A 27,422-nucleotide genomic window follows, 5' to 3' on the forward strand; every position below is an offset into this window, starting at 1 on the left:
CAAAGCGATCCACCAATCGACTAACAACCAGGTTAATCCTTCCATTCGATATAGCGCCTTATCGCGTCGTCAAGCCATCTCAAAACACTTGATAGAATTACACTCTAAAGTGAATTGACTAATTTGCAGGTGAAACACAGCAGTCAATTGCACACAGCTGTGTAAATGTAGACTGGGAATAACAGTGTGACACCCACTGCCCAAAATGTTATTGGAAATTATTCCTCTAAATAAGTCACTTGATTTTATTACAAACAATATACCCTACTCTCATCATTGCGTCAGTCTGGTGCTGAAATGTTGGTAGTAGCCCCACCACAGATGGGCGCATTACTCATCTACTAGTCTCGATTTTATAGCGACAACCCAGTTAACTTCCTTAATCTCCGGTTTTGACAAGGAAACAAATGTTAGCAACACCCTCTCCCTCTTCACTGAATGTATCTGAACACCATATTCCTTCCCCTCAAACTGCCTTTTGAAAGAACGAGATCACTCACACAATCACTTAATGACAGGATGAACAGCAAAACAGATCTTAATTTAGGTTCTTTTATTTTAAGTTTAATATTAATCCATGCTGTGTTTCAGTAAGAAGGATACAGATCTGTATCGGTGGCTCCAGTCAGATATATCCAGTAGTACAAATTAGCTTCAAGTTACACATACTGAACAAAGAGAGAGAGAGAGAGTAGGGGGAAGGGGAAGAGGTGGTGGAGTGGGTAAGAAAAAAAACTTGTTTTAACAAGCATGCAGGCTTCCAACAGCAGCTCGAACAGAACCTGCTCTGCCAGGATGGACAAAAAAGGCAAAGGACAGCATTCCATGGATTTTAACTGTCACCTGCTAGCTTCCAGGGTTATCAAACTGAAGGGGAAAAATGCCGTGCATACATACGTACAGGCTTCAGAAGGGTTCTTGGAGCAAGCTATTTAATGCTCACAGGGAACATATCAGTTTGTTTGACCACACTGGGTAAATGAGTGTAAAAAAACAAACTTTTTTTTTTAAAAAAAGAAAAGCAAACCAGAAGCATGCAGGTTACAGAGGGTTAGGACACTTCAGCACACTGTCAACGCAGCACACATCTCAGTTGTGCTGACGGTTTCTCAGCGCACACACACGCACGCACACAGTTTGGCTCAGTTGTCAAATCACTGTGATTCACGGCCAAGCACCAGTTCCAATTTGCTGCTCAGATCTCGAATAAGTAAAAGTGTAACAGGACATGAATTATTCACAAGTTGGTTTAATATGTAGGTCGAACAGTTTATTCAAGGTTCCCAAAGATTTGTGGTATTACTGAAAGAAAGCAGGTTCCAGTTAAGATATCCACAGATGGCCACAACATTGCCTTAAGATTTTTTTTAACAATAAAAAATAAAATAAAAAACAAAAATAACCCTTGGAGCCCAAATGGGCACATAACTAATTCTGAGATCCAGCACCAACATCAAATTCACTGGCTCTCAGCTTGGACTAGGACTGCGGGAAGGGCAGGAAGGGAAGGTGGGGGCAGACAGGGTCTTCTCGTTGGCCATGTCTTCTCACTGATTTTCATCCTCAACGTCCTGCAGCTCTTTAGTCTGCTCTTCACCTGTGCAGGAAGAAAATAAGGCAAAGAGAAGGGTCACTTTTCAGCACATCAACAGTGCATCCATACACCCAATGGGTTCTGACCTCCGAAGCACAGACCCATGCAGCTTTCTGGAGAAATACCAGTTGCATTTCATTCCAGCCAACAAAATAATGGGACACAAATTTACTCCACAGAAATGCAACAGCCACACATTGATCATACACACACCTCATTCTGGAGCCACTACAATTTACTGAGAAGTACAGAAAAGGTAGAACGCCCCCTTCATGCTCAGCCACAGGCACATACAATAAAAATTATTATTATTAAAAAGGACCATCACAATGGTTCACTACAACCCAGCATGCAGAGTATATCGGATGATACTGCAGTACTTAATGTGCTGGACAAAGATCATTTCAACCTTTCCCTCACTGAGAAGAGAATCTAAATGACAAAATGTTCTCTATAGCAGACAGTTTATAGAGGCTGACTTGAAGGGTTAAGTTGATCTCAAAGTACATTCATAAATGAAACGACCAATTACCAGAATAAATAATTGAGTCAACAATAAGGTAAAGTGCATAGAAAGTTATGCATTCTCAGCTTCTTCCCTCTGCTGAGGGAAGGGTGGAGTTCAGAGGTTGAATTTTTCACAAGATACCTAGGCACTCACTAACTTAACATTTGAAAGCAATTCTCCCATTTTGTCCACAAATGCAACAATCCTTGCATTTGATATAGTGCTTATTGAAATGTCTTGATGTTAAGAGTTTTTTGTAAAGTGTTTTAATTATGCACTGCAAAGATGCAAATGTGGTTACACCACAAAGGTTCACAGCAAAGTCGTGGGTTGGATCTTAAGTTAACAGCTAACTTGCTTCATGTTATGTGCAAGAATACTGAATGCATTGAAGGCCACAATGACAAATACCAGAATTACTATTGGTTTATATAAAGATCCACATTACAGGGAAGAGAAATGAATAGAGGTCAGACTTCAAACACCCACAAGTGATTTCACCAAATATTAATCCAAACCCTGCCAGACAGCAGGTAAGGATTATGGTTCCTGACACAATGGTGTTAAACATTAATTACTTCAAGGTTAGCTGGAGGTTGCACATTACTACATGCACGAATGCCAGATTCCTAAGAACTACCTTCCCTTAAAGCTGCAGGGAATGCTCTGTACACTATATTCCGGCAGGTTGATTAATGTGCCGCAATCTATTCACCCTCCCCAACCCCAACATCTCAGCCCAGTTTGGATCATAGTCTGTAAGTGGCTTGTAACTAGATAAAGGAAGGGTACTGCAGTGCTGGCCTTCAGGAGTCTGAAGAAAAAAACCATGTTAAACCACAATTAAATCACACTTTTGATTAAGCGTCAAAAGGCTTTGCCATTAACTCATTTCCGAGCGAGTGCTTCATGAGTAGAGGCATGTGTGTACAGCTGATTTAACAGGTTCTCTGTGCAAGGGTAGGTTTGTGTAGCCAATGAACAATTATTCCATCTTTGGAACCACTGATTCCTGCCCATACAGATGGATTTCTGCGATGTGAAAGTATTCTGCTAATTGAAATTAAGGGGAGCATCAATTAAAGTGGCCATAATTTAGTATCTTACTCACACCTAACAAATGGCTGGTATGTGGTGTAGTAATACAAGTCCTCTTCCAAGGCTGGGATCTGGGAGTGCAAGTAAGGACAGGAGTTTTATCCTACATGCAATGTACCATATCCTAAGTCTAATGTACAAGTGAGCGCATGCCTTAATAATTGTGGTCATAGCACCAATTAACATAAACTCCCTGACACAACTAGTGAGGAGTCACTATAGCTTTAAGAGCGGTAAAGGAACATATCCAAATAGACAAAGAACCAACAAAAAACTTTCACTTGAGGATGCCCGGATTAAGGACACAAAGAGCAACCTCTCTGCATACACCAAGAGTCAAACAATCTAAATCCCAATGAAGGCTGATTCACTGGATTCTCTGGGCTGCTTGCATGGAGCATGCTTTAGATGAGACCACCACAAGAAGGTTGAAACCTTAACTCAGCACACCCAGATCCATTCCAGCGTCATGTCCAGGGTGTGTAATAGTGGGTGACAAATCAGTAACATGGAGGTTAGTATATAGAGGCAGCAGATGTCACGATACTACCATAAATGGACAAAACCCACAAACGGATTTTGAACCATTGTTCAAAACAAAAATCTTCCTTTGCACAGAACCTGCCAAATACCACAAAACTTCTCTACCAATGAAGCCAGAGGGTGTCTTTGGAGCTGTTCTATTAACTAGAAACCAGTGTACAAAACAAACGATCAAAGGCTTTCGATATAGGGCGTATGGATGGCAACCTTGGAAATGTGACCGATATCAAAAGCAGACTATGGCAGACTCTCTTTGAAGATGCACTGTCATTCAGAATGTCTGGCTTGCAAACCAGACAGGCCCTGAACAGAAAAACCAACACAACGCGAGGAAGGCAGGATGTGCTTTTGCTTTTCTTCAAAGCAGCTTTGTGAAAGGTTTAATCAGGTTTAGGTTTAATCCATCAATTTCTATCAGACCACGAACTATGCGGTGGTGAAATGTGGTCCGTTTCCCTCCAGCTGTCAGTCCATGTTAAAAGCATCTGCAAGCCCCAGGACGTGACTTCAGCAGCAACCTAATGATCCTTTCGTGTGTGAAAAGCCAGCAGGCATGGTGAAGCAAACCTGATTTATGCGCGCATTTTGGATTTTTTGTTAAATGTTGCAATCCACACCCCAAACATGTTAGAAGCAAACCAACGTTATAAAAAAGCAAGTTATAACAGGATTTACCACAGTAACATTGACACACAGCCTCACAGTATAATTGTACACCTGGGCAACCAGCAGTTACATGGCAACTTGCAAGCCAGAAATGCCAATACTTTCTTTTAAAAAAATAAAAGTATTGTGATATCGTTACGAGACAAAACAATTGCTTGGTGTTTTGAATGACTTACAAAGGACAGATTACAAGGGAAATGAAGGGGTCAAATCCTTTAGGAATCTATTCAGGAAGGAGAAGGGAAGGGAGAAAACAGGAAGAATGAATGCAAGGTCAAAAAGAGTCGAGTAAATTAAGCTATAAAAATAAAAAAAAAGGCAAATAAACAAAATGTGTCAGTGAAGTGGAAATGGGTGTTTTACAGTTATACAATGAGCCAAATTAGTTCACACGCCACTAGTGCTGCTCTGGGTTCTGTGCTCACGGGCAATGGTAAGAGGGCACCCCCACCAAACACACACAGTTGAATAAACAGGAGCTCGTGGCTAAGCACAGGGCACCAAATTTGGATTGTACGGATTCGTACTCAAGCTTCTCTTTTAAGAGTTTTGTCATTTTATCCCTCAGCTGGACAGTGTTACTCACACAGCTCAAATAATTTAAGATCTTTACCGGCAGTGGGATGGGGATGGGTGGGAGAACCAGGACACTTCAAATCAAATGACCCCAATCAGATAAAGAGTTGCACTCTGCAGTAAACACCTTAACTACCAGGCCTAATGTGTCTATGTGCTCCCTGAATGCAAGTGAAAGTATTACTGAAAAATCAATGGCTTTTGTTACATACCATCGCCCTGCATATCTGAAGTCCATAGTGTCAGGTTGTCACGTAACAACTGCATAATGAGTGTAGAGTCCTTGTAGCTTTCTTCACTCAAGGTGTCCAGTTCTGCAATTGCATCATCAAACGCTGCCTTCGCCAATCTACAAGGGAAATGGATTTAGATACTTGAGCTTATTGCATTATTCTGCGGCACCAATTTCTTCATTAAAAAACAACTTGAACGGGAGACAATACGATTGCAGCAGGTCCCGGTCCGCGCTCATGTTTTCCATACTCCTGCTGCACTAGTTTCTAAGGTTGTGGACTCTTAAGGTGACCCAGGGACTATAGTGAACCATCAATTATATACAGTGGAAAAAATCTGATTTCTCTCGAATAAGCTAGCACGCTGATTCACTTAATTCCTGAACACGTTAGCACAGCGTCTTAAAAAAAATCTAGTTAGGCATATCAATACTTCACACCATTTAACAGCTTGAATGAGACATAAATCTGTTACATCTCATCAAACGACTACCCCGCCACTCTCTTTCACATATGCGACACACACATACACACACACCTGCAGGCACGGTCAGGAGAGTTGAGAATTTCATAGTAGAATACGGAGAAATTCAAAGCAAGGCCTAAGCGAATGGGGTGTGTCGGCGGAAGTTCTGTCATTGCAATATCACTAGCTGCCTTGTATGCAACCAGGCTGTTCTCTGCTGCCTCCTTCCTGTCGTTTCCTGTTGCAAACTCTGCGAGGTACCTGTGGTAATCGCCTTTCCTACAATCAGAATACAGAAAGTCAGCGATGTTCACAAACACACTACAGTTGTATGGGAGTTACTGTTTGAAAAAGGGATAGACACTGTCTACACTATATTACCCTCCCCAGAATTCAGTGAACCACTGAGAAAAACAAGCATGTATTTGACCACTTTGCGACATAGCCATTTAATTAATATGTCTAAATGATTTGCAGAGTAACTTGTGTGATGCAAGAAAGAGCAGCAGATAATTAGGCAAAATACTTCAACAAAAAAAGTAACATTGGGAGGCAGCAGTTTGCCGGGATTCTCAACCGAATAGAATAAAAGAAAAAAAAATACATTCTGGTTGATCCCAGTCTCCCCCCTCCATATGCAGAAACAGTGAACACTTACATTTTATAGTAGAAAACCTTCGACTCCCCAGCAGTGGCAGCAGGAATGAGGTGTTTATCCAGTACATCCAAAATGTCGTTACAAATAGATTTCAGCTCGTTCTCAACCTGAAATGACAGTTCATTTACTTCACACAATGGCCATTCGTTACACCGAGAAAGAGATTGCTCAGAGATAGACTAAAGCAGTAGCAGTAAGACCCAGGGTGTCAAAGGCTTACCACATTTCATAGATTAACAGCAAGCACAAGCTTTACAGAGGGCTGTGAAAATGTGGAATATACTGCAATAGAAGGCTGTAAATGTAAAATTGATTGGGATCTTTAAAAATATACTTGGGAATGAAAGGTATTAAGGGACAGGAAGTGGCATTAAAAGATCTACAGTATTTTAAATAAGGGTAGAACAGCCTGGATGAGACCACCTTATGCTATGATGAATGCCACTAAATTAGACCCTCTCTATTATCCAGATTAATGCAGCTCCAAAATAAATAGAGCTTAGTACCTCAAAGGTTCACAATGACTTTTAAACAGTTAGATGATGTTGAGGAGAAAACTCCAGGGTGGTGAATTGATTTTTTTTAAAAAAAGGGAAGATATGCAGTGATCCTTGCAACAATCCCTATCCAGTGACTCACTTCTTGTAATTGAGGGTAAATGGGTGTTGAGTACAGAGTAGATTGGGTTTGGCTTTGGTGTTGTAAGTTTTTTAGTGGCCTCTCAACATGAGAAAGGATTGCTCCTGGAATCAGTAATCAAATGTGAAAGTGCACTCCAATGTATTCACCTTCAGCAAGGCAGGAGGGAAGTGAAAGAAAGTCACGTCATATGTAGCTGATCTCCATCTACACAAGGGAATTATACTGGGCTGAGAAGATTTGTAAAAAAAAATTGTCTGCTGTTTCAATATAACCCCTGGGGCAGACAGTTCTGTACTCCCAAACAGTTGAGTTTAGCACAACATATGACTCAGATATGTACAGTATTCCAACCCTTCAGGGAATTATCACTTCTACATAAAGATGGAAATAAATGCCTGACCTCTATTACTAATCAAACACATTTTAAACATGGCCAAGTAATCATTAACAAGTTGAGTTTAAATTCAGTCACCAAATGGTTTCTCTCCACTAAATAGCATTTCACTGATGTCACAAGTTGGAACTTCGGCCAAGTTCCTCAAATACCAGTTCAATGAGATCACCAACATTTCACATGAGATCTTCAGGAATAAAATCCACCCAAATATGAACTGTAGATTTCCAAAGCAACAGTTGTAGGCCCAAACATTGGCTCACATCAATTGCCAATGTGGGGGCAAATTGATACTACAAACTGTCGGCCAAATACACTTAAAACGTAAGATCAATTTCTGCATTGTGGAGTCCTGTAGCTCAGTGGTTAGAGCGCTCGCTTTGCAAGTGAGAGACCTGAGTTCAATTCCCGGCAGAGGGCCAAACCTCGGGCAAGTTTCCTTACTCCACACAGAGCCTAATAATAATCCCTTCAAAACCAAAAACAATAATAAATTGGTCATTTTCAATCTACGATTGTTTGTGGGACATTGCTGTGCGCAATTGGCTGCCGTATTCGCCCACAAATATACAGTCAATTCACTTTACAGTGTGTTCTGGGAGGCGCTTTGGGACGTCCTCCCGACGTGAAAAGCACTACATCAAATGCAAGGATTATTATTATTATTATTGTGAACATGGATCCACCCAGCAGAGTGTCCCGTTCCCCCCACCCCCCCAACCAATTACAACCTGAAGCATTTCCCAATCAATGGGCGTGACAGCAAGACAACCTTTTTTTTGTTAGATTACCAAAGAACAAGTTCCTGGGCTGCTCTTTTTAGAGAACCCTGCATCAGCATGGAATTTGAATTGATTGGGGCTGCCTACATTTAGACTACACTCACTGCAAATCACGCCTGCTCAACCCTGACTTACATTACATATTGCAAGTGTACAGTATTGTGATTTTACTAGCTAAAGATTTTACGAAGGGCGGGTAATTGGAGTTGAGGTACAGATCAGCCATGATCCTACAGAATGGCGGAACAGGCTTGTGGAGCTGAATGTCCTCCTCCTATTTGTATGCTTTTATAACTGAACCGTGCATGCTCTCAACAATAGAAAAATTGTATTTACTGGCACAGAACCACACCCGCTACATCATCCTCAAGAAAAGAGTTATTTTTGTGAACTGCAGTGAAGGTAGAAGGAAGATTAAACTGGTAAATAGTGCAAATCAAATCATTTCCTGTTGCTTGCCTCCCGATGCCAAGATAGCATAACAGCAGCACTGAATAGATTCTCTGACAAGCATCGACAGCTCTGAGGGGAACTGCTAATTCTCTGCTCAAAAGTGGTAGACACAAAACTCCCTAAACTGCAGCAGATGAGTGTGATAAACCTAACCTCAACATTGGTTGAAAATTAAACCTCGACACTGGGCTTGATTTTTGTGTAAAATATCAACTTCCTCCAGGATCAAGTTATATTTTTCATTTTGAACACTTTTAGAAAATACTTGAAGGGTAAACATGTGATAAAGGTCTTCATGTTCTACCAGTCTGATGACAACACAAATCACTTCCCAAAAGAAAACCACCCGATGGAGCAACTTGCTTAGTACTAGACAGCCTCCTGTAGCAAGTTATGATCCTGCAAAACCAAACTAGGGGATCATAATTCTCCCTTCTAAACTCCAACCCCACCAGTGAATCCATGTTCAGAGTTACACTTGGTACCCGTGAGCATACTTTCGCCAAGTGGCAATTCTTCATGCTCTAGCCTCAGTCTGTTGCGGTCCACCACATTCTAGTGGTCATGAACCCAATTAGAGTTTCATTTCTGCTATGGTTCACGTCAGCTAAATCACAGATGAGGAATTGGATCAGAAACCTCTCTGGTCCATGCGTCTCAAATGCCACCGCAGACAATGCATTTTACTGAGCCTCCAGGGAACCAGGCATGAGATTTGATTCTCAGTGCTGGTCTAGTTTTGCCACTAACAGCTCCATAACTCAGTATCTCATTATTCAATATCCTGAATTATGAATCATTTCTACATACTTTAATCCTAAACAAAATACCATGCAATGTAGGAAGTGATCCAAAACATCCACAAGCACAAGTCATACAGCACCACCGTCTGGAGTTCAATTGCCTGTAATTGCTTTAGCAAAGCAAAGTAAAATTCAACATAAAAATTAGTGAAACCCTTTCTATTACAATTCAGCATGTTGGATCACTCTGTAGAAAGGGAAAGCATTAGAAATTGATTTGTTTCAACCACTTTAAGGCAAAACACAACCTCTAGATTCATGGGTACTTTTAAAACAAAAAAACGTGTTACATTTTCATCTTGTTTCACCTTAACCTCCTTTAAAAGAAATGATTGCCTTGTATATTTTCAGGGTACCCATTATCCTCTCCAATGGACATAAATCCAGAGGATTATAAAGTTTGCATCAACACCATAGACTGCAATAATGGGATGTTCAATCACATTAGGTAACCTGCAGTTCCAAGTACATATGTAACTACATGCACTAACCACAGAGTAGTACCCAGGACCGGTGTTACATTCCTACAGTCTTACCGTTTGCCTGTATTCACGAATCATTTTTAGTTTGTCCTCGCCACCCTTGTTTTCCTCCTTCTGCTCAATACTGCTGATTATCCTCCAGGACGCTCTCCGTGCTCCGATCACGTTTTTGTAGGCCACAGACAGCAAATTCCTTTCCTCAACAGTCAACTCCACATCCATACCAGCTACTTTTTTCATTGATTCCACCATTTCTGTTGGATACGAAAGAAAGATAATCAGCACAATACTGATTGCTTTAAAAACAAACCGAGACGAACCATGGCTGCTGGAAAAGCACAAGAAGGTTAACATTTCACAGGAATAACATAACATGTAGGAGCAGGAGTAGGCCATTCGGCCCTTCGAGCCTGCCCCGCCATTCAATCATGGTAATACAAAATCCCAGAGAGTTTGCATCAATGCTCCTAAGATCCCAATCCTAAGGTAAACCAAAAAAACACTCCACAAGTCCTGTTAGAAATCAGTTGATAAGCAAACACAGCTAATTCAGGTGCATTCATTTTATCCAAGCTCTCATTTTCACAAAAACATATTCCCTTCCCTCAAAACACACAAAAGGGGGCAATTTTCAAATCACATTGACATTTCGTTTTCATGGGAGGCAGACAGGAACCGGCCAAAAGTTTGGTAAAAATGGTACTTTAAAAAGCATAGCCCGAATCAAGTTAGGTGTGGCTTTTGGGCACTTTACAGTGTGATCTTCTCTTGTGGAATTTTAACAGCACCTCTGGTTTATTAGCGGCATGTTTGAGATGCATCAGCACACTTGGGTGCTTGTTACAAAACTGCAAGAATGCCACACCCTGTGTCTACAGCCACACCCTGTGACTGAAGCACCAACAGACACCTAACCTTCAACGAGCAAAACTGCTCCGCTTTTACTAAATCTCAACAAGAACACACAAATCTGATTTACGGAATGCTAGTCTGCATAAAACTAAATGCAAGAACAAGGCAGTGAGTTTGAACATACCCCTACTCTTTATCGTCGTGCAGACCCCTTCAAAACCATAGGATGGCTGTAAGAATTTACTAAAGAAATGGAGATGGGATGCACTAGTTATTCAGACAGGCACTCCCATAACTTTCCTCAAAAATGCAGGCTGAAACTTCTTGTAGGCTCTTTACATTTTGACATTTTTAGTTTCCTGCAACATCCTTGCCTGAGGGACAATCTGGAGACCCAGTTTCATGTCTCTAATATATCACTTAGCCAGACACCAGGCGATGCAAACAAGTCATTTCATTGCTGAATTTCCTGTAAAAGTGATTGATTGCTCCTGGTCTTAGATGGCCAGCAGTTGTGCAGATATTTGAACCACGTCCCCCTGATTATTTCGCTTATCACCAGAGAGAGCTTTATATAAAGACCTGCTGCCTTCAAGCAGAAAATAAAACAAGAATCAGTACCAACTTTTGAGTGATAGATTTTGAGCACTTTAGATCAAGTCATGCACCAATGGATTGTCCTTTCCTCCACTTCAACATGGATAGTTCGGTAAGATTTAACCATTCAGTGGGATCTCTGCCAAAGGTAGCAGCTAGTCCATTCCCCAAAAATATTCGAATGTGGCAATATTCCATGCTCTAAAGTAACCATAGGGAAAAAAGAAATAAGAAACAAAACAGGTGATCAACTTAACTCCATGGAAATACTGAATTACACTTTTTGAATGTTTAAAGGTTCCACTGCAAAAATCTGGCACCGCAAATTTCTCTCTGCTTAGGCGAATTATTTCTTTCAAGCAACAAGTAATTGAGAGAATACATTCCACCTCGGGAGGAGATTACAGCAGCATAGTCCAGAATAAATTCATAACTGTTTTTTAGGATTAAAGCAGCCTTCTGGCTGAATTTGGTTGAAGCAAATTGAATACTTTTAAGGGGGTAATATTCCTGCAAAGTAATGCCCTTAATTACCACTTGGGGTCAGCAGCACATAACATTAGAACTTAACATGTAGAAACACCTGCACCAGACACTATGAATGTGCAGCATGTCTTAATTTCATATCCAAGGACTGTATATCTCCCTTTTAAACTCAGTTGATTCTGCTTATATGGCTTTCTGGAGATTACCCACATTCTCAATTCTGTAAATTGTAAATCCTTCCAACTTTGCGAGCCTCAGAAAGTTTTTTTTTGTCCTGCATTCAACAGACACGAGCCACGGGCATCATAAAGGCACTAAATAATTCTCAGTGCACAGACCGCAATAATGATGTCAGAGGGAGGATTTGCCACACAAAATGTCTTGCTTCCTAGATTGCCTCTTACCAGCATAGAACAGGATGCTGGTAAGTTACAAGTACTGCTCTATATAAATAGAATTCAGTAAAAGGACAAAAGACCATGATTGTAATGGATAAATTCTCAAAGGGAAACGAGATACAATATAGCCTCCCATATTTTAACATACAACTCATTTACTAGTTGGTCAACAAAATAAAAACCCAAAGCGTTGAGCACTAGATTCGGCAACTCAGAGCTAGTAGAGGAGGTTGTATGACTCAGTACTAACTGGCAGAATTAAAAGTAATCCAATAGTCCAGACCTATTTCCTCATTTCACTGTACTGTAATCCCACTGAAGCCTGCCGAGACAATAATTCTATTATTAGTAAGAAGCAATGGCTTCCTGTCTCATTACTTTCTGTAGGATAGCTGGTAGCCCCGGTATTAAACCCCTCCTCTCTGCAAGCAGTAACCATAAACCCGATAAAGAGAATCAAAGGAGAGAACCAAGTGAATATGTGATCCCTGGTACTTTGTGGAATCAGAAGAGTTTGGTCACTAATTTCTTAAGAAAATAAGTTAACATCACCCACAAGATACATTTCAAGTGGCTTCTCAACCTCCTACAACTCATGGCAAAATGCCTTCCACCCCAACTGTTACTATTTTAAAACTTATGGTAGGTGATAAGACAGAGGGTCTGGAAGGGTATCAATTAAGTAAGATTACTCTGAACATTTGTTCAGCTGGGTTCTTAAGGATAATACATTATCCATCAGCAATTTTTATGCACCTCATTTCAATCTCACCAAAGGGTGCAGTCAGGAATTCCTACACAACATGGCTCAGTTTCAGGAGGATTCACACCCCTCCCTTGGATCCTCAAATAGAGCCACATTTTTTGCAGACCTTGAGTTAAAGATTAAAATATGCCTGAATTTACATTTCAGGTATGGATGCCATTATCTCTCCTTCCCTCGGACATTTCAGACGTATGCTGCAGAAGCCATTTTTATATTTTGCCACACTATGAATATAGAATGCAAGCATAATTTTCAAAAACCTGGGAACGTCTAGAATTGTGGTAGTTGTTCAGCTTATGAAACAATTTGCATTGTTGTGTAACTCCCTTTTTAATCCATTCATCTACAGGGACAAGAGTTGTACTTTGTTCAAATTTCTAAAGATATATTTCATTACCAGCAAAAAATTCTCATTTACTTTCCAGTCCCCAAGACCTGCCTCCGCAGCAACTCTAGTAATTTCAAGGCGCAATTTGAAGTCAGAGAGATTTCATTTTAATAGACAATCAAAATACTGCATCAATAGTCCATCTACCAAATACAGTCATAGTAAAAATGCCTTGAGGCATCCTCCCAACTTGAAAGGCGCTATATCAAGTGCAAGGATTATCATTGTAATACATTCTGCCAGCCAACAGAAAATCTTTCCTTTCTCTTAAGTTTCCCCAGGTTATACAATAGTCACCCTCTAAAATCACCAGCTGTCGTTCTCCAGCCAGGTTGCTCTTGCTCAAGAGGACAAAACCGGATTTCCTTTCCTGTGGGGAAGCACATTACTCTGGCTCAGTGCCTTAACAGCCAAGTGATCAAAAGCGGAACCTGCAGTCACAAGCCTTTCTTCCACCACAACAACGCTGGAATACCAATACACCTTAAACACATGTCACAGCAAACTCATTCTCCATTTCACAAAGGAACCATCGTACACCAAGAAGTTAATTCCTTGATGCTTTGATTTTAGAAAGAAAGGTAAAGGAAATCCAAAGAAAGATCAGCAACATCATGCAAATTGTTTGGCTGCTTTAGCCTCGTAGGAAGCAATATTCCGGTGTCCCTCCAGTAACCAATCCAAAATAGGTTAACAACGCCCAAATACAACAAGAGTTAATTAACAGGCATCTCTGAGCTCACATTCTGGCAGAGTAAATCAATCGCTGAACCAATTTCAGTCGGATCATCTTATAACCAAAACCAGTTTGAATGCAGGCAAATTCATAAACTAGCCAGACCTGGTTAGCGCAGGGCAGCCCTGTGAGACTTAAAATTCCTTTGCACAATTCTCTTGAGCCTTGCCATCCGAGATGTATCAAAAACTAACCTAATTCATTCAATTCGTATCGACACAAATGAAAGTAGGAATTGGAAGTCCAATTTAGATAAACATTTTCTTCAAAATGCAACTTTTTGGAAAAAACACTTGCACAAATAAGCCTCCGTTATGTAACCTTAACTTCCCAGAACCCTTTGAATAGGTGTGTGGATTAGCTACACTTTAACCTTCACAAGTCGCAACTTGGGAATTAGGAGCCAGACTGCAACTGAACCAAACCCCCCTCAGCACTCCCCTCAAATCGCCACGTTCAAAATGGTTACCCTGACACAGTAAACAGATTAACATTTATTCATTTGCATTACCTCTATTTGCCATTATTACTTGGCAGGCAGTGGAAGATTTGAGATTCAAGGATTATTACCAAAGATTAAAAGATGTGACATTTTCAAAGTTTTTTTTTAATATGATTCATAAGTCAATCTTGTACACAATGCACCTCAATCTCATACCGTTTCTTCATTTTTTTAAAAAAAACGTACAATTGTGGGCTAGTTAATCCCTTTAAGCATTTCAGGTTTCAATTTAAGGCACGTAACCATCAATCTAACAGACTCTAAATGGGAACCCTACACAGCCTTCCAATCAGTCAAGTGCAGACCACACTCTATACCAGTATATCTTGCAACATTGTGCTGCTCATACTAAGGAAGGAAATGGCCGTTGAAAATAAGCGTTTAATTCCCAAGTGCCTCAGGCAAGTCAAAACTGCTTGGGATGGGTTCAGCTTCCCCAAATTACAACCATTGCAGCAAGTCTCAGCAGGTGAAGAGAAGAGATTCATTTGCATATTCAGACAATTTCATGCTTTATATGGAGAATCATTATTTGACTCTCCCATTTTGGTTGCCTGGCTCTTTACGGTTTCCGAATGACAGCTTTTCCCTTTTGAAAAGGAAACGGTTCACAACTTTCACAGGAGGCCCACATTGAATATATTGCATCATCAAAATTCAAAGACATAAATTGAACAAAGCCTCAGATAAATGCTGATTTCACTGCTGCTACAGCTCAAAAGAATGGAGATTTTTCTAATGTCAGGAAGAGTTCAGTCTCCTCTCTTTGCTACCTGCACAACTTTACATTTTCTTCAACCCCAATTCCCATTTGTCACCACCACAAAATAAAGTGTTATTGCCCTATGCAAAGCTGGCTCAGTAAAAAGGAGAAACAGCAAACCCAAACCACGATACAGATTCAGTTTCCCCAAATGACACACAGTGAATTAATTACAGCAAGTCTCATTAGCAACACAATGCCACTTTTTTTTACACACCACAGCACCCTCCAATCTTGCCCAGGCTCTGAATAGTCATGAAGCAACGATGTACAGAGAATCTTCCAATTACTGAATCCACAATTGCTTTCCCCGCCAGAGTCCCCAATCCCCTCAGCAACTGAAGCACACATTAAAGATGGATATTGGGTTTAACAGATGGATACATAACCAATTTTCATCCATGTTTGCACCAGACTGTCACAGATGCTCAACAGATAGTGAACAATTGCAGCCCAAAGACAATATGGTCAATTTATGAACCTCAACTATTGTCCAGAAGAGTTTACTTAATATTAACCATGAAATAGTAGCACCAAGTGAGGCAGGCCTATATAATGGCCTACAAGCTGCTCACTGGAGAAGAAATGGATTTTATAGTATAAACGTTATGTTACAAGACAAAATACAAACAGCTGCATTCTAAATATCTACTGGTACTGAAACAGCTAGTCTAAACAACATGCTCTTTCCAATCTTGCTTCAGAAAAAAGTTAGCGAAACATCAAACGGATCCCGTAAATAATCTGAAACCAACTCAGACTAATGAGAATGTATTATCCATCATCTTCAACTGTACACCCAATAACTGTGCCCTTTCCTGAGGAGGGATCTTTCACGGTAAATGGTTGGGAGAATCTTTTTTCACGGTAAATGGTTTTACCCCCAAAATATACAGTCACTCCAACTAACAGCATATTCGTTGAAGCGCTATGAGACGTCTCAACAACATGATAATTCGCTTTATCAAACGCAAGGATTATTATTGTCTCACAATTCAAAGCAAACAGTCCAGGATCTGGGCTCCCATTCAAAAAAGTGGGAAACCTGTTCCAATTTAAGTAGTCAGATGCAATGTGTTTGGTTAAGGTACAATAATGCCATTATGTAGCCACAATGTTGAAGACCATTCATTTCTCAGCTTGCTGGAAATGTAAGCTTGTTTTGTTTGGAGCTAAATTCCTCATGGTCTTCAGAATCTTATTTTCTATTGTGCTTGTAAATAATTACCATGGTTTCTAGGATTCCCAATCGGGGTGGGGGGGTGAGAGGGGGTAGAGAGACCTGAACCTACCTTCTAATTCAATCTGAGCAATAACTATTACGCCCTGAAACATTCCCAGCGATGCAAATTTCTATTCCAAAAAACCACAGAGGGCTTTAATTTAGTAGAAGATCTAAAAGAATCACAAGATTAAGTTAGAGAAAATTATGCTCCATTGAATTCACAGTAATATTAACAGAAGCTGTTAAGAGGCTTCAAGTGATAGCAATGCTGAACATACTACTATGTATGCTTTGAAAGGATTTACAGTAATAAAGATTACACTTTATCTGGCCCCTTTCAGACTCTGAGTTCCAGCCTTCCATACCATCAGACCTGCTAAATATTGCATCACTTTTGACCAAGATTACAACAGGAAGAGCACTTTACAACATTAACAAGCGTTCAGAAGGTTTGATGCTGTAGGAATGTTCATTACCGGTCATCCCAAATCAGTTACATTTAAAGAATTCACACAATTACTTAATGAAGCAATTTACCTGTAGGTCATGGGAACTAGTTTCAATGGTCTGACGCAATACTTTTGCTGTGATGCATCAGTTCATGGCAGCACAAGAGTTTGTATGCAGATTACACTGATGTTAATGTGTGGTGGCAGCTGAATGACAAAATGTCTGAACGTTTTAGTGCTGGTTACTAGGCAGCCAGACATGTATTTTGTAAATTGATAATTTCAATGAATTGACGTCTGTTTACCTAATGTTCCAGTGTACATTTCAGTACTGCATTCAACTATCGCTTTAAACCTCATTTACAACCACACATTGTTAGGCTTGATTCATTGGATCGGTTTTAAGCAAACAGGTTAGAATACTGCTGCCTGTGCTCCCAGCAAAAACATCATTGAAGAATTGGTTTAGAACATGAATGCAGACTCAACACATTTTGTTCATCTGAATTCAATTCTTAATTGCTTTGATTTGGCTTTGACATTACAATAAAAATCTCAAGACATCCAAAGCACAACTTGTGTGAACAATGGACATATACTAGTTATAACAGAGATGTGCATAAATATGTCCATTGAAAGCAGAGGAACTAATGTGCATTAAATCTGTAGCACTTAATTCTGACCCTTTATCTAAAAAGCGAATAAGAGTTCTAAACCTCTGTGTTGAAATCCTCAACTCTAATAAACAATTAAATCTGAGTATAACAAACCCTGCTAAACATTAAACCCTTTGAAAAGCAAAGGCTTGCTTCCCTGATAGATCAACTGATAAAACGATTAACTAGTTGACCCTGCTTTTATAATCCATTGTACTAATGCGACAGTCAATGTAGATCTCTCCAAATTGGCTTACTGATCCAGTGCACACTTGCAATGAACATTAATGTTCTCCTCAATTCTGAAATCATCAAAGTACTAATTCAATTCACACAACTTGTTGATAACCTACATTCATATCCATTATTTGCAAGACAATAAGCAAAATACAGTCACTACACTTCACAGTATATCCAGCGAGGTAGTGAAAGATGCCCTCCTGAAGTGAAAGACACTTTAATCAAAGGGTTATTAGAAGATTAATTGTACTAAAATTGTCGGGAGATATTTTATGAGTTTGAAATATTTACAATGGGATTGAAACTTTAAATGTCTGTGAGGATTGTGCCAGTGGTTCTCCAGGTAACCTGGTGCTAATTATTCAGTAGTCCTTATTAATCTGAAATTGATACCATTATACTCCAACTGCCTACAACCACAACCCTTTGGCCTTCCATATTTTCCCACTGTACAACAAGGTTAGGAATGACAAAAGTAGAAGCCACTCAGCTCAGATTGTTGGTTAACATGGCACCCGGTTAACGATCAAAGCTCCAGAGACGCATTAATTGAATATTCCACATATGAGAGGCATTCAGTTTTGTGTTGAGCCTTGCTACCCATCATTTTATACCAAAGCGAGGATATATTTTCTCAATTTTCACATGGTTTAATTTTATGTGAAAAGTGATACATAATGTCAACTGTTACACTGTGTTTAGAGTCAACATTGAAAGAAAAAACAATCTTAAAATTTATGAATATCCAAGAAAACTTCCACTATTCCGAATATTAAATGAATGAATTTCATTTTGCCATTCAAGTCTTTATATGAACATATTCCATTACGTAGGTTTGTGTAATATTCACAATCACTTGATTAAAGCACACGTTTAGGATTTGAATCTGTTGATTTCAGGATCGTATTGTGCACTAAAATTCATAACAACTGTGTAGGATTTAAGAATTCAACGTGACTGATACTTTTCATTTCAAAATGCGTGGGAGGGCTTCACAATGATGTGCCATACAAACTGAAAGATGTCCACCCACATTCCCCACACAAGGGGAAAACAGCAGGGGGAGAATACCCTTAACACAGACACAGAAAGAAAGAAGGCTTCAGAGTATGGTTACTCTCACAGTGCAGAGTGGTAAAAAAAAAGCAATCTAAATGAATTCCAAGCTTTACTTTCTCCCAAGGAATTTACGCAGCAAGCTGCGGTCAATTCCTGATCGCAGCAAATATCACTGGGTTAACTTGATACCAAGGTGGCATACATATATTTCCCTGAATCTGGAATGTGCACTCACTCACTCCCTGAAAGGGCTCACCCCGCTTCCCAAATTCCAGAATATCAGGTGGAGCAAGACCCAATGCTTGGGCACCCCAGATTATAGGCTTAGATATTTCTGGAATGTAACCAGCTAAAACTGCATAGCTCGCCATTGAGAGCACTGTCTGGCAAGATCGCCCGCAGCTTGCCCGGCTTAGGACCACCTGACCCATTAGGGTTTGGACTTGCAGAGTAAACAGAAGTGGAGTGGGAAGAACGCCTGCCCTTCCAAGCCTGCCAATGAACCAGACTCACTGGTGTCAGCAGGAACTCCTGGGTCAGGCACTGCCACAGAACATTGACTTGATCCTGACATTCTATTCCCAAGCACATCACTTTGGAACTAATTTAGTTCCAGGGAGACCCCAGTTAGCCCACCCCCCCCTCCTACCAAGGATAGTCACATTGCAAATGGCCAGGCTATACCAATACCGTGATTTTTTTTAATATAAAGATTTTATGGAATTCCAGTTTTTCTAACATGAAACAAGTTCAAATCATTTGTTGGTTAAATTCAGATTAAGCTTGGTTGAGGAAATAAAACAGCCCAATCTTGATACGCAAGATGTTAATGTTAGAACAACTCATTAGATATACAACAACAAGATTAGATTTATATAGCGCCTTTCACGTTGGGAGGACGTCCCAAGCGCTGGACAGTGTACAGCATTTCAGACTTGAGCTGGGGTCAGGGAGAAGGGAGGGGGCTTGGCCAATGGCGTGGTCGAAGAGGAGGGTTTTGAGGCGGGACTTGAAGGAGGCTAAGGAGGGGGCGAGGCGGAGTGATTGGGGGACAGAGTTGCAGAGGTTGGGGACAGAGTGACTAATATCTCTCCTGACAATGGTGGGGCGGGTGGGTCGGGTTAGGGTGGAGCGAGACCATCAAAGGCTTTGTAGGTGAGGACCAGGATTTTGAACTGGATGCTCTGAAGGATAGGGAGCCAATGGAGTCGGGCGAGAATGGAGAGATGGGGTCACGGAGTTTGGTGCGGGAGAGGACATGGGCTGCAGAGTTGGGAAGGCCGACAAGCAGGGCGTTTGCACAGTCAAGCCTGGAGGTGATGAAGGCATGAACAAGAGGTTCAGCGGCCTGAGAGGTGAGGCAGTGGGGGAGTCAGGCGATGTTACAGAGGTGAGGGAAGGCATATAACAAGTACAGAAAACATAATGGTCCAAAATTTACTTCCAAATCAATTAAATCTCAAAGTATTTTTTATTTTCCTTCCTAGTCTGAAGAGATTGACCCCTGAATATAACTCACTTTATAGGGAGTTACAGTATTTATATTATTCAGCCATTCTACCCCCTCTCTCTGGAACTTCATCCTAGAGAGCCTTAACCTCCCTGCCATCTTTTCAGTCTCTGTCCCTCCCACCCCCGGCTCTCAGTGAAGCACTTTGAAACATTCAACATGAAAGGTGCTATATAAATGTAAACTGTTGCTGTTTATAGAAAATTTTAATTCATACTTTTCAATACTTTTATCCTTTTGTCTGATAGCATCAATAAAAACCACATGGTGAATGACCTCCGGTAGAATAGACATACACCTATCTCTACATTTTAAATAGAGCTGCTAAAAAGGGAACAATGCAAGAAGGACCATTACAGAATTTCTGTCTCAAGGTATAGATTTGGTTTAACATTCAATAAAGTATTTTGATTAATGTGTCTACCTTACATCTTGCATTTCCCATGCAGCCAATGGGAAGCTGGTAAGCCCTGCAGCATGTTGAACTCATCAATGAAGGTTCAAGTCATTCACTGCCTCCAGTATGAATTCTCAAACTCAAGAAAGAAATGGAAAGGTCTTCCAAAGTGCAATAAAACTCGATGAACAACCCAGACCATTCTTACTTAACACCCACCAGTATTTGTAGCATTCCTGACAGCAGATTGTCTGCTTAGTTGGGAATAGGTCACTGACTACTCTGTGGAGGGAAGGTGAAAACAAAATGGGTACAATTTGACTCTTCATCTCCAGACTATATGAACTCCTTACAATATTGTAGTAATAACCAAATAAAATTTTACCTACATTTTCAGATAGTCGTTTAGTTTTTCTAAATAAACAGAATATTAAAAGATTGAAAGCATGCTCATTATACCTCAATAAAATATATTTGCTTCTTGTTTGGTATCACCTCATTACACTGCAGAAATGTTGTATCCAACAGTCATGCCTATTTATGCAGAGTTCAATTCTGTCCATCAACATGCCTTTCCCTGCTGGCTCAGCACACTACTACGCACACAGCCATGAGCTATGCAGAGCAGGACGGCCCCAGGTTCAATCCCTGATGTGCGCTAACTAGCATCGCAGCAATTGTGGTATTATGGTTGTGTGCTGGGTTCGTGAGCAGAAAAGCACGGACAAAGCATCCGATGGATGCATTTGCAAAACTGTATAGAAAAATAATTTTTCATCTTCTCAGCAGAATGGAAGAATTTGGAACAACCAGCACTACAAGTATAACAAAATTTTAATCCCAAATTTCCTCGTCTTCTTTTAAGTGCCTAAGATGGAACAAACCACATTTCTCCTTTAATATGGCTTGATCCAGAGGGAATACACCTCCCACTTAACTGTCACTTTCAATTAAGATGGCCACCCGTTTGAAACTGATATACCCTCAAATACCAGGAATGAATGAGGATTTTCTTTTTTAAAAAAGGGAACAGGACAGTTGGTTGTACTAATGCTATCATTGAGCAGCATCCCACACAGAAAGTTAGGCAACAGATATCAACACTCACCTGCCATACTCAAACCGGATCAGATGCTTCTGCTCTGGAGCCAATCTCTTGCTTATGCTCCATTTTCAATAACCTTGTGGAGTTTTGACTAGATTTCCTGTTTACCCTGTATTGCCTTACACTGGCTGTGGAGGTTCAAAAACACACACACAGTAGGATTTGTGGTTCCAGATAATAGACACTACACAATCACATGTCCAGAATTTCATACCATTACAGTATTGGCAGGACACACAGCTACAGGATTTAGAAATTGTTTGGTTTCTCACAATGAGGAACAAAATAGCTGAACACTCCACAGCAATTTGGAAATGTGAGCAAGCACGGCACAAAGGCGGGTGCTCAGTGATAAATGGACAGAAATTACTTAGCCACATGAGTGGCAAGCACAATCTCTGCAATACTTCCACTGCCATCACAAATTTGCAGAACATTTTCTCAACTGAAAAGACGAACTAATAATTTTACTTGCTAAATGGCTTAAATTGTCAGTCAAGACATTGCTATCATCTTGGTTTATGATGGCTAACAGACCTTCCAACCTAAAAATTAAAAAGGGTCTCAAGAATATAATTATATAAGAGAAGGTTAACTCCCATTCCCTGGGTTATTCAATATGTACTGTGAAACTAGTGGGGAAACAGACTTTTAACTATTTTCACCCCACTTCACAATGCTCCAAATCACATTATTATGAGTTTCTAAGTGCTTTAAACCAATGATGCGGAGCACCAAGTTACTTGACTCTCCCAACAGCAATTCCACAAAATTCCTACCAGCAGCTCAGTAACTGATGGTCTCCTCAATTTGATGGGCTACTACCACCATGACCTGACCTGCACATTACTGTTAACCAGCAGTAACAATAGACTTCTATGGAAGGAGTGAGAAGCACCGTGACTGAGTTTGTCAAGAATAGAAAGTAACACAGAAAATAAATCCTGAGTAAGCAAACTAACAAACTAATTTCAAAAGAAAAGCAAACAAGCGGAATAAAAATAAGCGTTTCAGTAAAACTTATAATTACTGATCTGAAGACTAAAAGAAATCTGTATATCTATTTTTGCTTAGGTTTGAATTTCATTGGCCTGATCCTTTTCATTTCCTAAAGCCTTACCTTCCCAGCAGGGTGGGGTATGATTCCAAAGGGAGCAATCTTGCAGTTTACCTAATTGGCTATATTCCCACATGCAAGCCTGGGCAGAGGAGTGATAGGCTATGACAGTAAGACTAACACAATGAGACCAAGTTTGACCAATCTTCACCCAATGTTTAACACGTATACGTAAGCACAAGACAATGATGTGGAAACCTGGCCGATGTTTCCCCCACTCACAATCCTGGGATATTACATTTTACAAATATTATAATACTCAGTTCAAGCTAGCCAAGTCAGCACTCAGGGATTGAATTGTGAACCTTCACGGTCAATATGGCAGAGTGCCAGCCTATGCAGCACATTTCCTTAAGTGGTGGAGTACTAAATTGTTCAGAAAATAAACCTTGTAAATGCCCAGGAAATAGAAAATAAATCAGAAACCTAAAGAACCTCTATGGATGTCACATATAGACCCATGACCAATCCTATCCCATGGCAGATGCACTAATCACAAATTTACTTCCCCTGTACTGTAGTTATTTTTTCAAATAAGAACATCAGACATGTTTCAAAAATCAGTTTTATTTGTAGGAAATACATTTTAAAACCCACACATGCATGATAATGTTTGTTCTCTTTCCAAGTCCTTTTACACTCAAGTTCAGTTTTGTGATTAGAACTGATATCTACAGCCCCCACCCCAAACACTTAGTTTTGATAAAATCAAAATATGTAGAATTAGATAGAGCAATCAAGGCAACAAAACAAAAGTTCTGAGTTAGCCAATAGAGGGCATGTGACAGCAGACAAGGAGATGATGCTGTACCTCCCCTGTGAGAGGTGTGACCTTGCCCTTACAAGTTCTAAAATATTCAAACAAATTAACCAGAAAATACCCAAATTAAATCATATGGCTCCATCATTTACTGGAACCTACCAAGACCACATCGTGTTCTGGAGCACTATGATTTTAGGATGACTTGGGCCACAATAATCTTTGAACAATCTGCATCCTGCCCCAAGCTGGATGGGAAAAAAAACTCGAGTACTTTTTCTAAGATCAAATTCTAAAATACAATTTCAACCCCTACTACCGTTTTGTGGTCAGCGGTTGTTATACCTAAAATCAGAAAATAACTAGTTATATTTACACCATATACCCCACCCCATCTCTAAAAAAAAATCACGATCTGGAGTCTGGGCGCTCTTACAATGATCCACATGTCCACTTCCTGGAAGGTAGGGTGTGTAGGTAGGTAGATGCAGCTGTCCTTAGCTCGACATGCAGCCATGCAGGACCGTAGCCCTGTCACGGACAGCTAAGAGCTGAATTCTATCACCAACTCCCAATTATGATGCACATCTTAAAAATGCTGGACAACCACTTTTGGTTAAAAAAAATGCAATGCTTAAATCATGTAGAGACAAGCACATACCCTGAGGCTGCCAGTTTAATTATTAAAGCAGCCAAGGTGCTTTTCTTGTCAATCAGCCTCATGGCTTAACCAACAATTAAAATTTGTTTAGTTATCCAAGACACAGCTAGAATCCAATACACTAGACATTGCATTCAGAAAGCACTCACAAAGAACAAATTGTTATCACCATAAAAAGGTGGAACACTGTCAATTGTGGATTACTGCAATACGTAATATATGAAAGAAAAAAAATGGTCCTTTCAAATCCCAGAAATCTGGCACAATCTCTGCAGGAAAAAATGAGCTAAAACAAGAAAGTTCATTTTTAAACCTGACCCCAAACAAAACAGCATTCAATCAGAATAGAATGAAACATTAATTTCCATTCTAAAATGAAACATCTAAACCTGTAACAAACGCTAACTTTTTTTTTAGAACCCAGAAAGAAGCGATAAAATTAAAAAAAACAATCTTACGAAGTGAGGCATGGCAGGTTTTTTTTAAAAAAAGAGGGAATAAACAAATCGTGGTGGAACAGAAATGCAGGACATTTTAGATCAGGTATTCTGGCTTGTCAAACTCGAGATGCTGAAAATAGTTTAAACAGTACTGAATAGACAGATGCACTCGTTGCAAATACACCCAAAGGTAAGGCTGGAACGGTCAAGAAATGCCTGCGACTCTGAAAATGCAAACGCAAACCCCTCGTGGAAACATTTGCGGGTGTCGTGGATTAAAAAAAAATAAAAGACAAAAGGGAACCTTGACGCGGTCAACGGGGTGGGGTGTGGGGGGGGGGGGGGAAGAGAGAGAGAAAAAAAAACACCTTGAAAATCAAAATGCAAATCTCCGCCTTTCGCGACGAGCGAATTCCCTGTGCTCTGCTCTGCTCTGCTCCACCCTGCGTTTTCTCTCAACATGTGTGCGCTGGGGGTGACCGGCGCAACTTCCGCCTCGGCGAGAATAAAAGAAAATCCACGCCGAAAGCCCACACTTGTGCAATGCAATCGTTCGCGACTCGTTCAACGGGGGGAAAAAAAATCATCGGGGGTTTGGACACCCCCCCCCCCCCCACCCACCCCGCCCGCCCAAACCGGATGGACCCTTTTCTTCTGCCTTAAACATCTTTTGTACGTCGGGGGACAAAACTGGAAACTGCTGCTACTGCAACAAAAAAAAATCGCCCACTCCCCACCCCCTCTCTCCCTCCCTCCCTCCCTCTTTTTTTGCGCGTTTTCATTTAATTTTTGTTAAAAAAAACACGAAATCCTGAATCGTCCCGATCTTTCCGATGCTTGGGGGGGAAAAAACGGGGGCGGGGGGGGGAGGCGAGCAAGACGGGGAGACTGCGCTTAGTTCGACGCGATAAAATCGGGGCCGGGGGGGGGGAGAGAGAGAGGGTGTTCCCCCCCTTTTTTTTAAATATGTCTTTAAAAAAAAGGGGGGGAGTGGGGTTGGGTGTGGGAGGGAAGCTGCCCGCTTTCACCGTATCCCTCCCTCCTCTCCTCCCCCCCCCCCCCCAAGCCTTTAATTGCCGGTAATTCAGGGTTATGTAGTAAAAAAAAGGGAGGGGTCGCTCGCTCGCTCACCCGCTGCCACAGAGCGGGTGGGAGAGAGAGAGAGAGAGAGGAGCCGCTCCCTACTCGGCGGGAAGACACAGACAGACAGACAGACGCTCCAACCAGCCCGCGTTTTAACACCAAAAACTCACTCTCTCTCTATATATATATACTATATATATATTATATACGATAAAAAAACAATACAAAGGAGGGAGGGTGGGAGGGGGGGGGGTTGAAGAGAGGCGTGGCTCGCGCGCGGGTTTTGCGGCGCTGCCGCCAGGGCTGTGCTCCCCTCAGCGCCCGCCCGCCCGCCGGCCGCCATTTTGTATGGAGCTGAGGAGGGGAGAGGAGTGGGGGAGGAGGGGAGAGGAGTGAGAGAGAGGGGGGAGAGGAGTGAGAGAGAGGGGGGAGAGGAGTGAGAGAGAGGGGGGAGAGGAGGGAGAGAGAGAGGGGGAGGAGGGGAGAGGAGTGAGAGAGGGGGGAAAGAGGAGTGAGAGAGAGGGGAGAGGGAGGAAGGAGAGGAGGGGGTGGGGAGGTGAGGAACGGACTAACCAGCCCACACCCACCCGCCTACACCGCCGAGCTCGGCCTAAACCCTCACCCCTCCCTCCCTCCCTTCACCCTCACCCTTCCCTCCCTCTCAGCCCCGCTCGCCCGCCATCCACTCACTCACTCACTCACCATCGTAGCGCTCGGCCTGTTCGGCCAACTTGGCTTGGTAAACGAGGTCCTCGCGGTCCTCCATGTCTCCGTCAGAGGGGGGGAAAGGGGGGGCGGGTGAGCGAGAGCTTGTCTGGAGGCGGTCGAGTTAGTGAATAATGGCGGTGGTGGAGGAAGGAGGAGGAGCGGCTCTTTTTTCTCTCTCTTTCTCTCTCTCCCCCTCACACACACACTCTCTCTCTCTCTCGGCTCCTTTGGTTGGCGGGAGGGGGGGAGGTTGGCTTTCGCGGAGGGAGGCGACGAGTGGTGGTGGTGGTGGTGGGAAGGAAGGAGGAGGAGGAGGAGGGGGGGGGGGTGTTGGGGAAGCCGCGGGAAGGGAAGGGAAGGAGGAAAGCGAGACTCGGGAGAGAAAAGAGAATTGAGAGAGAGAGAGAGAGAGAGAAAGAAAAAAAGGGGGTGGGGGAAGGGGGGGACGTAGAGGGAGAGAGAGCGCCCGGCTCGGGAAATCTGCTGAGGACCTGAGAGCGTCGCTCGTACCCGCCGCCAAGCAGCTGCCAAAATGGCGGACGCTCGGGATGTAGTGCCGGGCTCCGAGCGCTCCGCCCCCCCCGCCCTTGCTCTCTTTTCCTGGGCCGCCTGGCGGTGAAGCGGTC

The 27,422-nt window shown here is 41.6% G+C and overlaps 1 protein-coding gene across 4 annotated transcripts; it reads right to left on the reverse strand.

The window, feature by feature from the left end:
• Positions 1-538: 538 nt before the first annotated feature.
• Positions 539-27,422, reverse strand: ywhae1 (tyrosine 3-monooxygenase/tryptophan 5-monooxygenase activation protein, epsilon polypeptide 1). Of its 4 annotated transcripts, XM_007896505.2 has the most exons (7): positions 26,791-26,987; positions 9,953-10,152; positions 6,343-6,449; positions 5,757-5,963; positions 5,198-5,334; positions 4,586-4,632; positions 1,560-1,597 (listed from the first exon to the last, which is right to left on the reverse strand). In XM_007896505.2, the coding sequence occupies exons 1-6, from the start codon at positions 26,852-26,854 to the stop codon at positions 4,625-4,627; spliced, it is 723 nt and encodes a 240-aa protein (XP_007894696.1). In that variant the 5' UTR covers positions 26,855-26,987; the 3' UTR covers positions 1,560-1,597; positions 4,586-4,624. The 4 variants fall into 4 exon arrangements, with proteins under 4 accessions (XP_042194460.1, XP_042194459.1, XP_007894695.1 ...); XM_042338526.1 differs by lacking the exons at positions 4,586-4,632; positions 26,791-26,987 and adding an exon at positions 27,307-27,422 and having other exon boundaries at positions 539-1,597; XM_042338525.1 differs by lacking the exons at positions 4,586-4,632; positions 26,791-26,987 and adding an exon at positions 27,288-27,422 and having other exon boundaries at positions 539-1,597.

Source organism: Callorhinchus milii, unplaced genomic scaffold (genome assembly GCF_018977255.1).
Source record: "Callorhinchus milii isolate IMCB2004 unplaced genomic scaffold, IMCB_Cmil_1.0 Scaffold10, whole genome shotgun sequence".
In the NCBI taxonomy this organism is placed as follows: domain Eukaryota; kingdom Metazoa; phylum Chordata; class Chondrichthyes; order Chimaeriformes; family Callorhinchidae; genus Callorhinchus; species Callorhinchus milii.

Coding starts and splice junctions, on each gene's coding strand:
- ywhae1 (XM_007896504.2), bottom strand. CDS start 26,854: ATGGAGGACCGCGAGGACCTCGTTTACCAAGCCAAGTTGGCCGAACAG. Junction 10,153..26,790: donor ACAGGCCGAGCGCTACGATG/GTGAGTGAGTGA, acceptor CGTATCCAACAG/AAATGGTGGAATCAATGAAA. Junction 6,450..9,952: donor TTCGTGAATACAGGCAAACG/GTAAGACTGTAG, acceptor CTGTCATTTCAG/GTTGAGAACGAGCTGAAATC.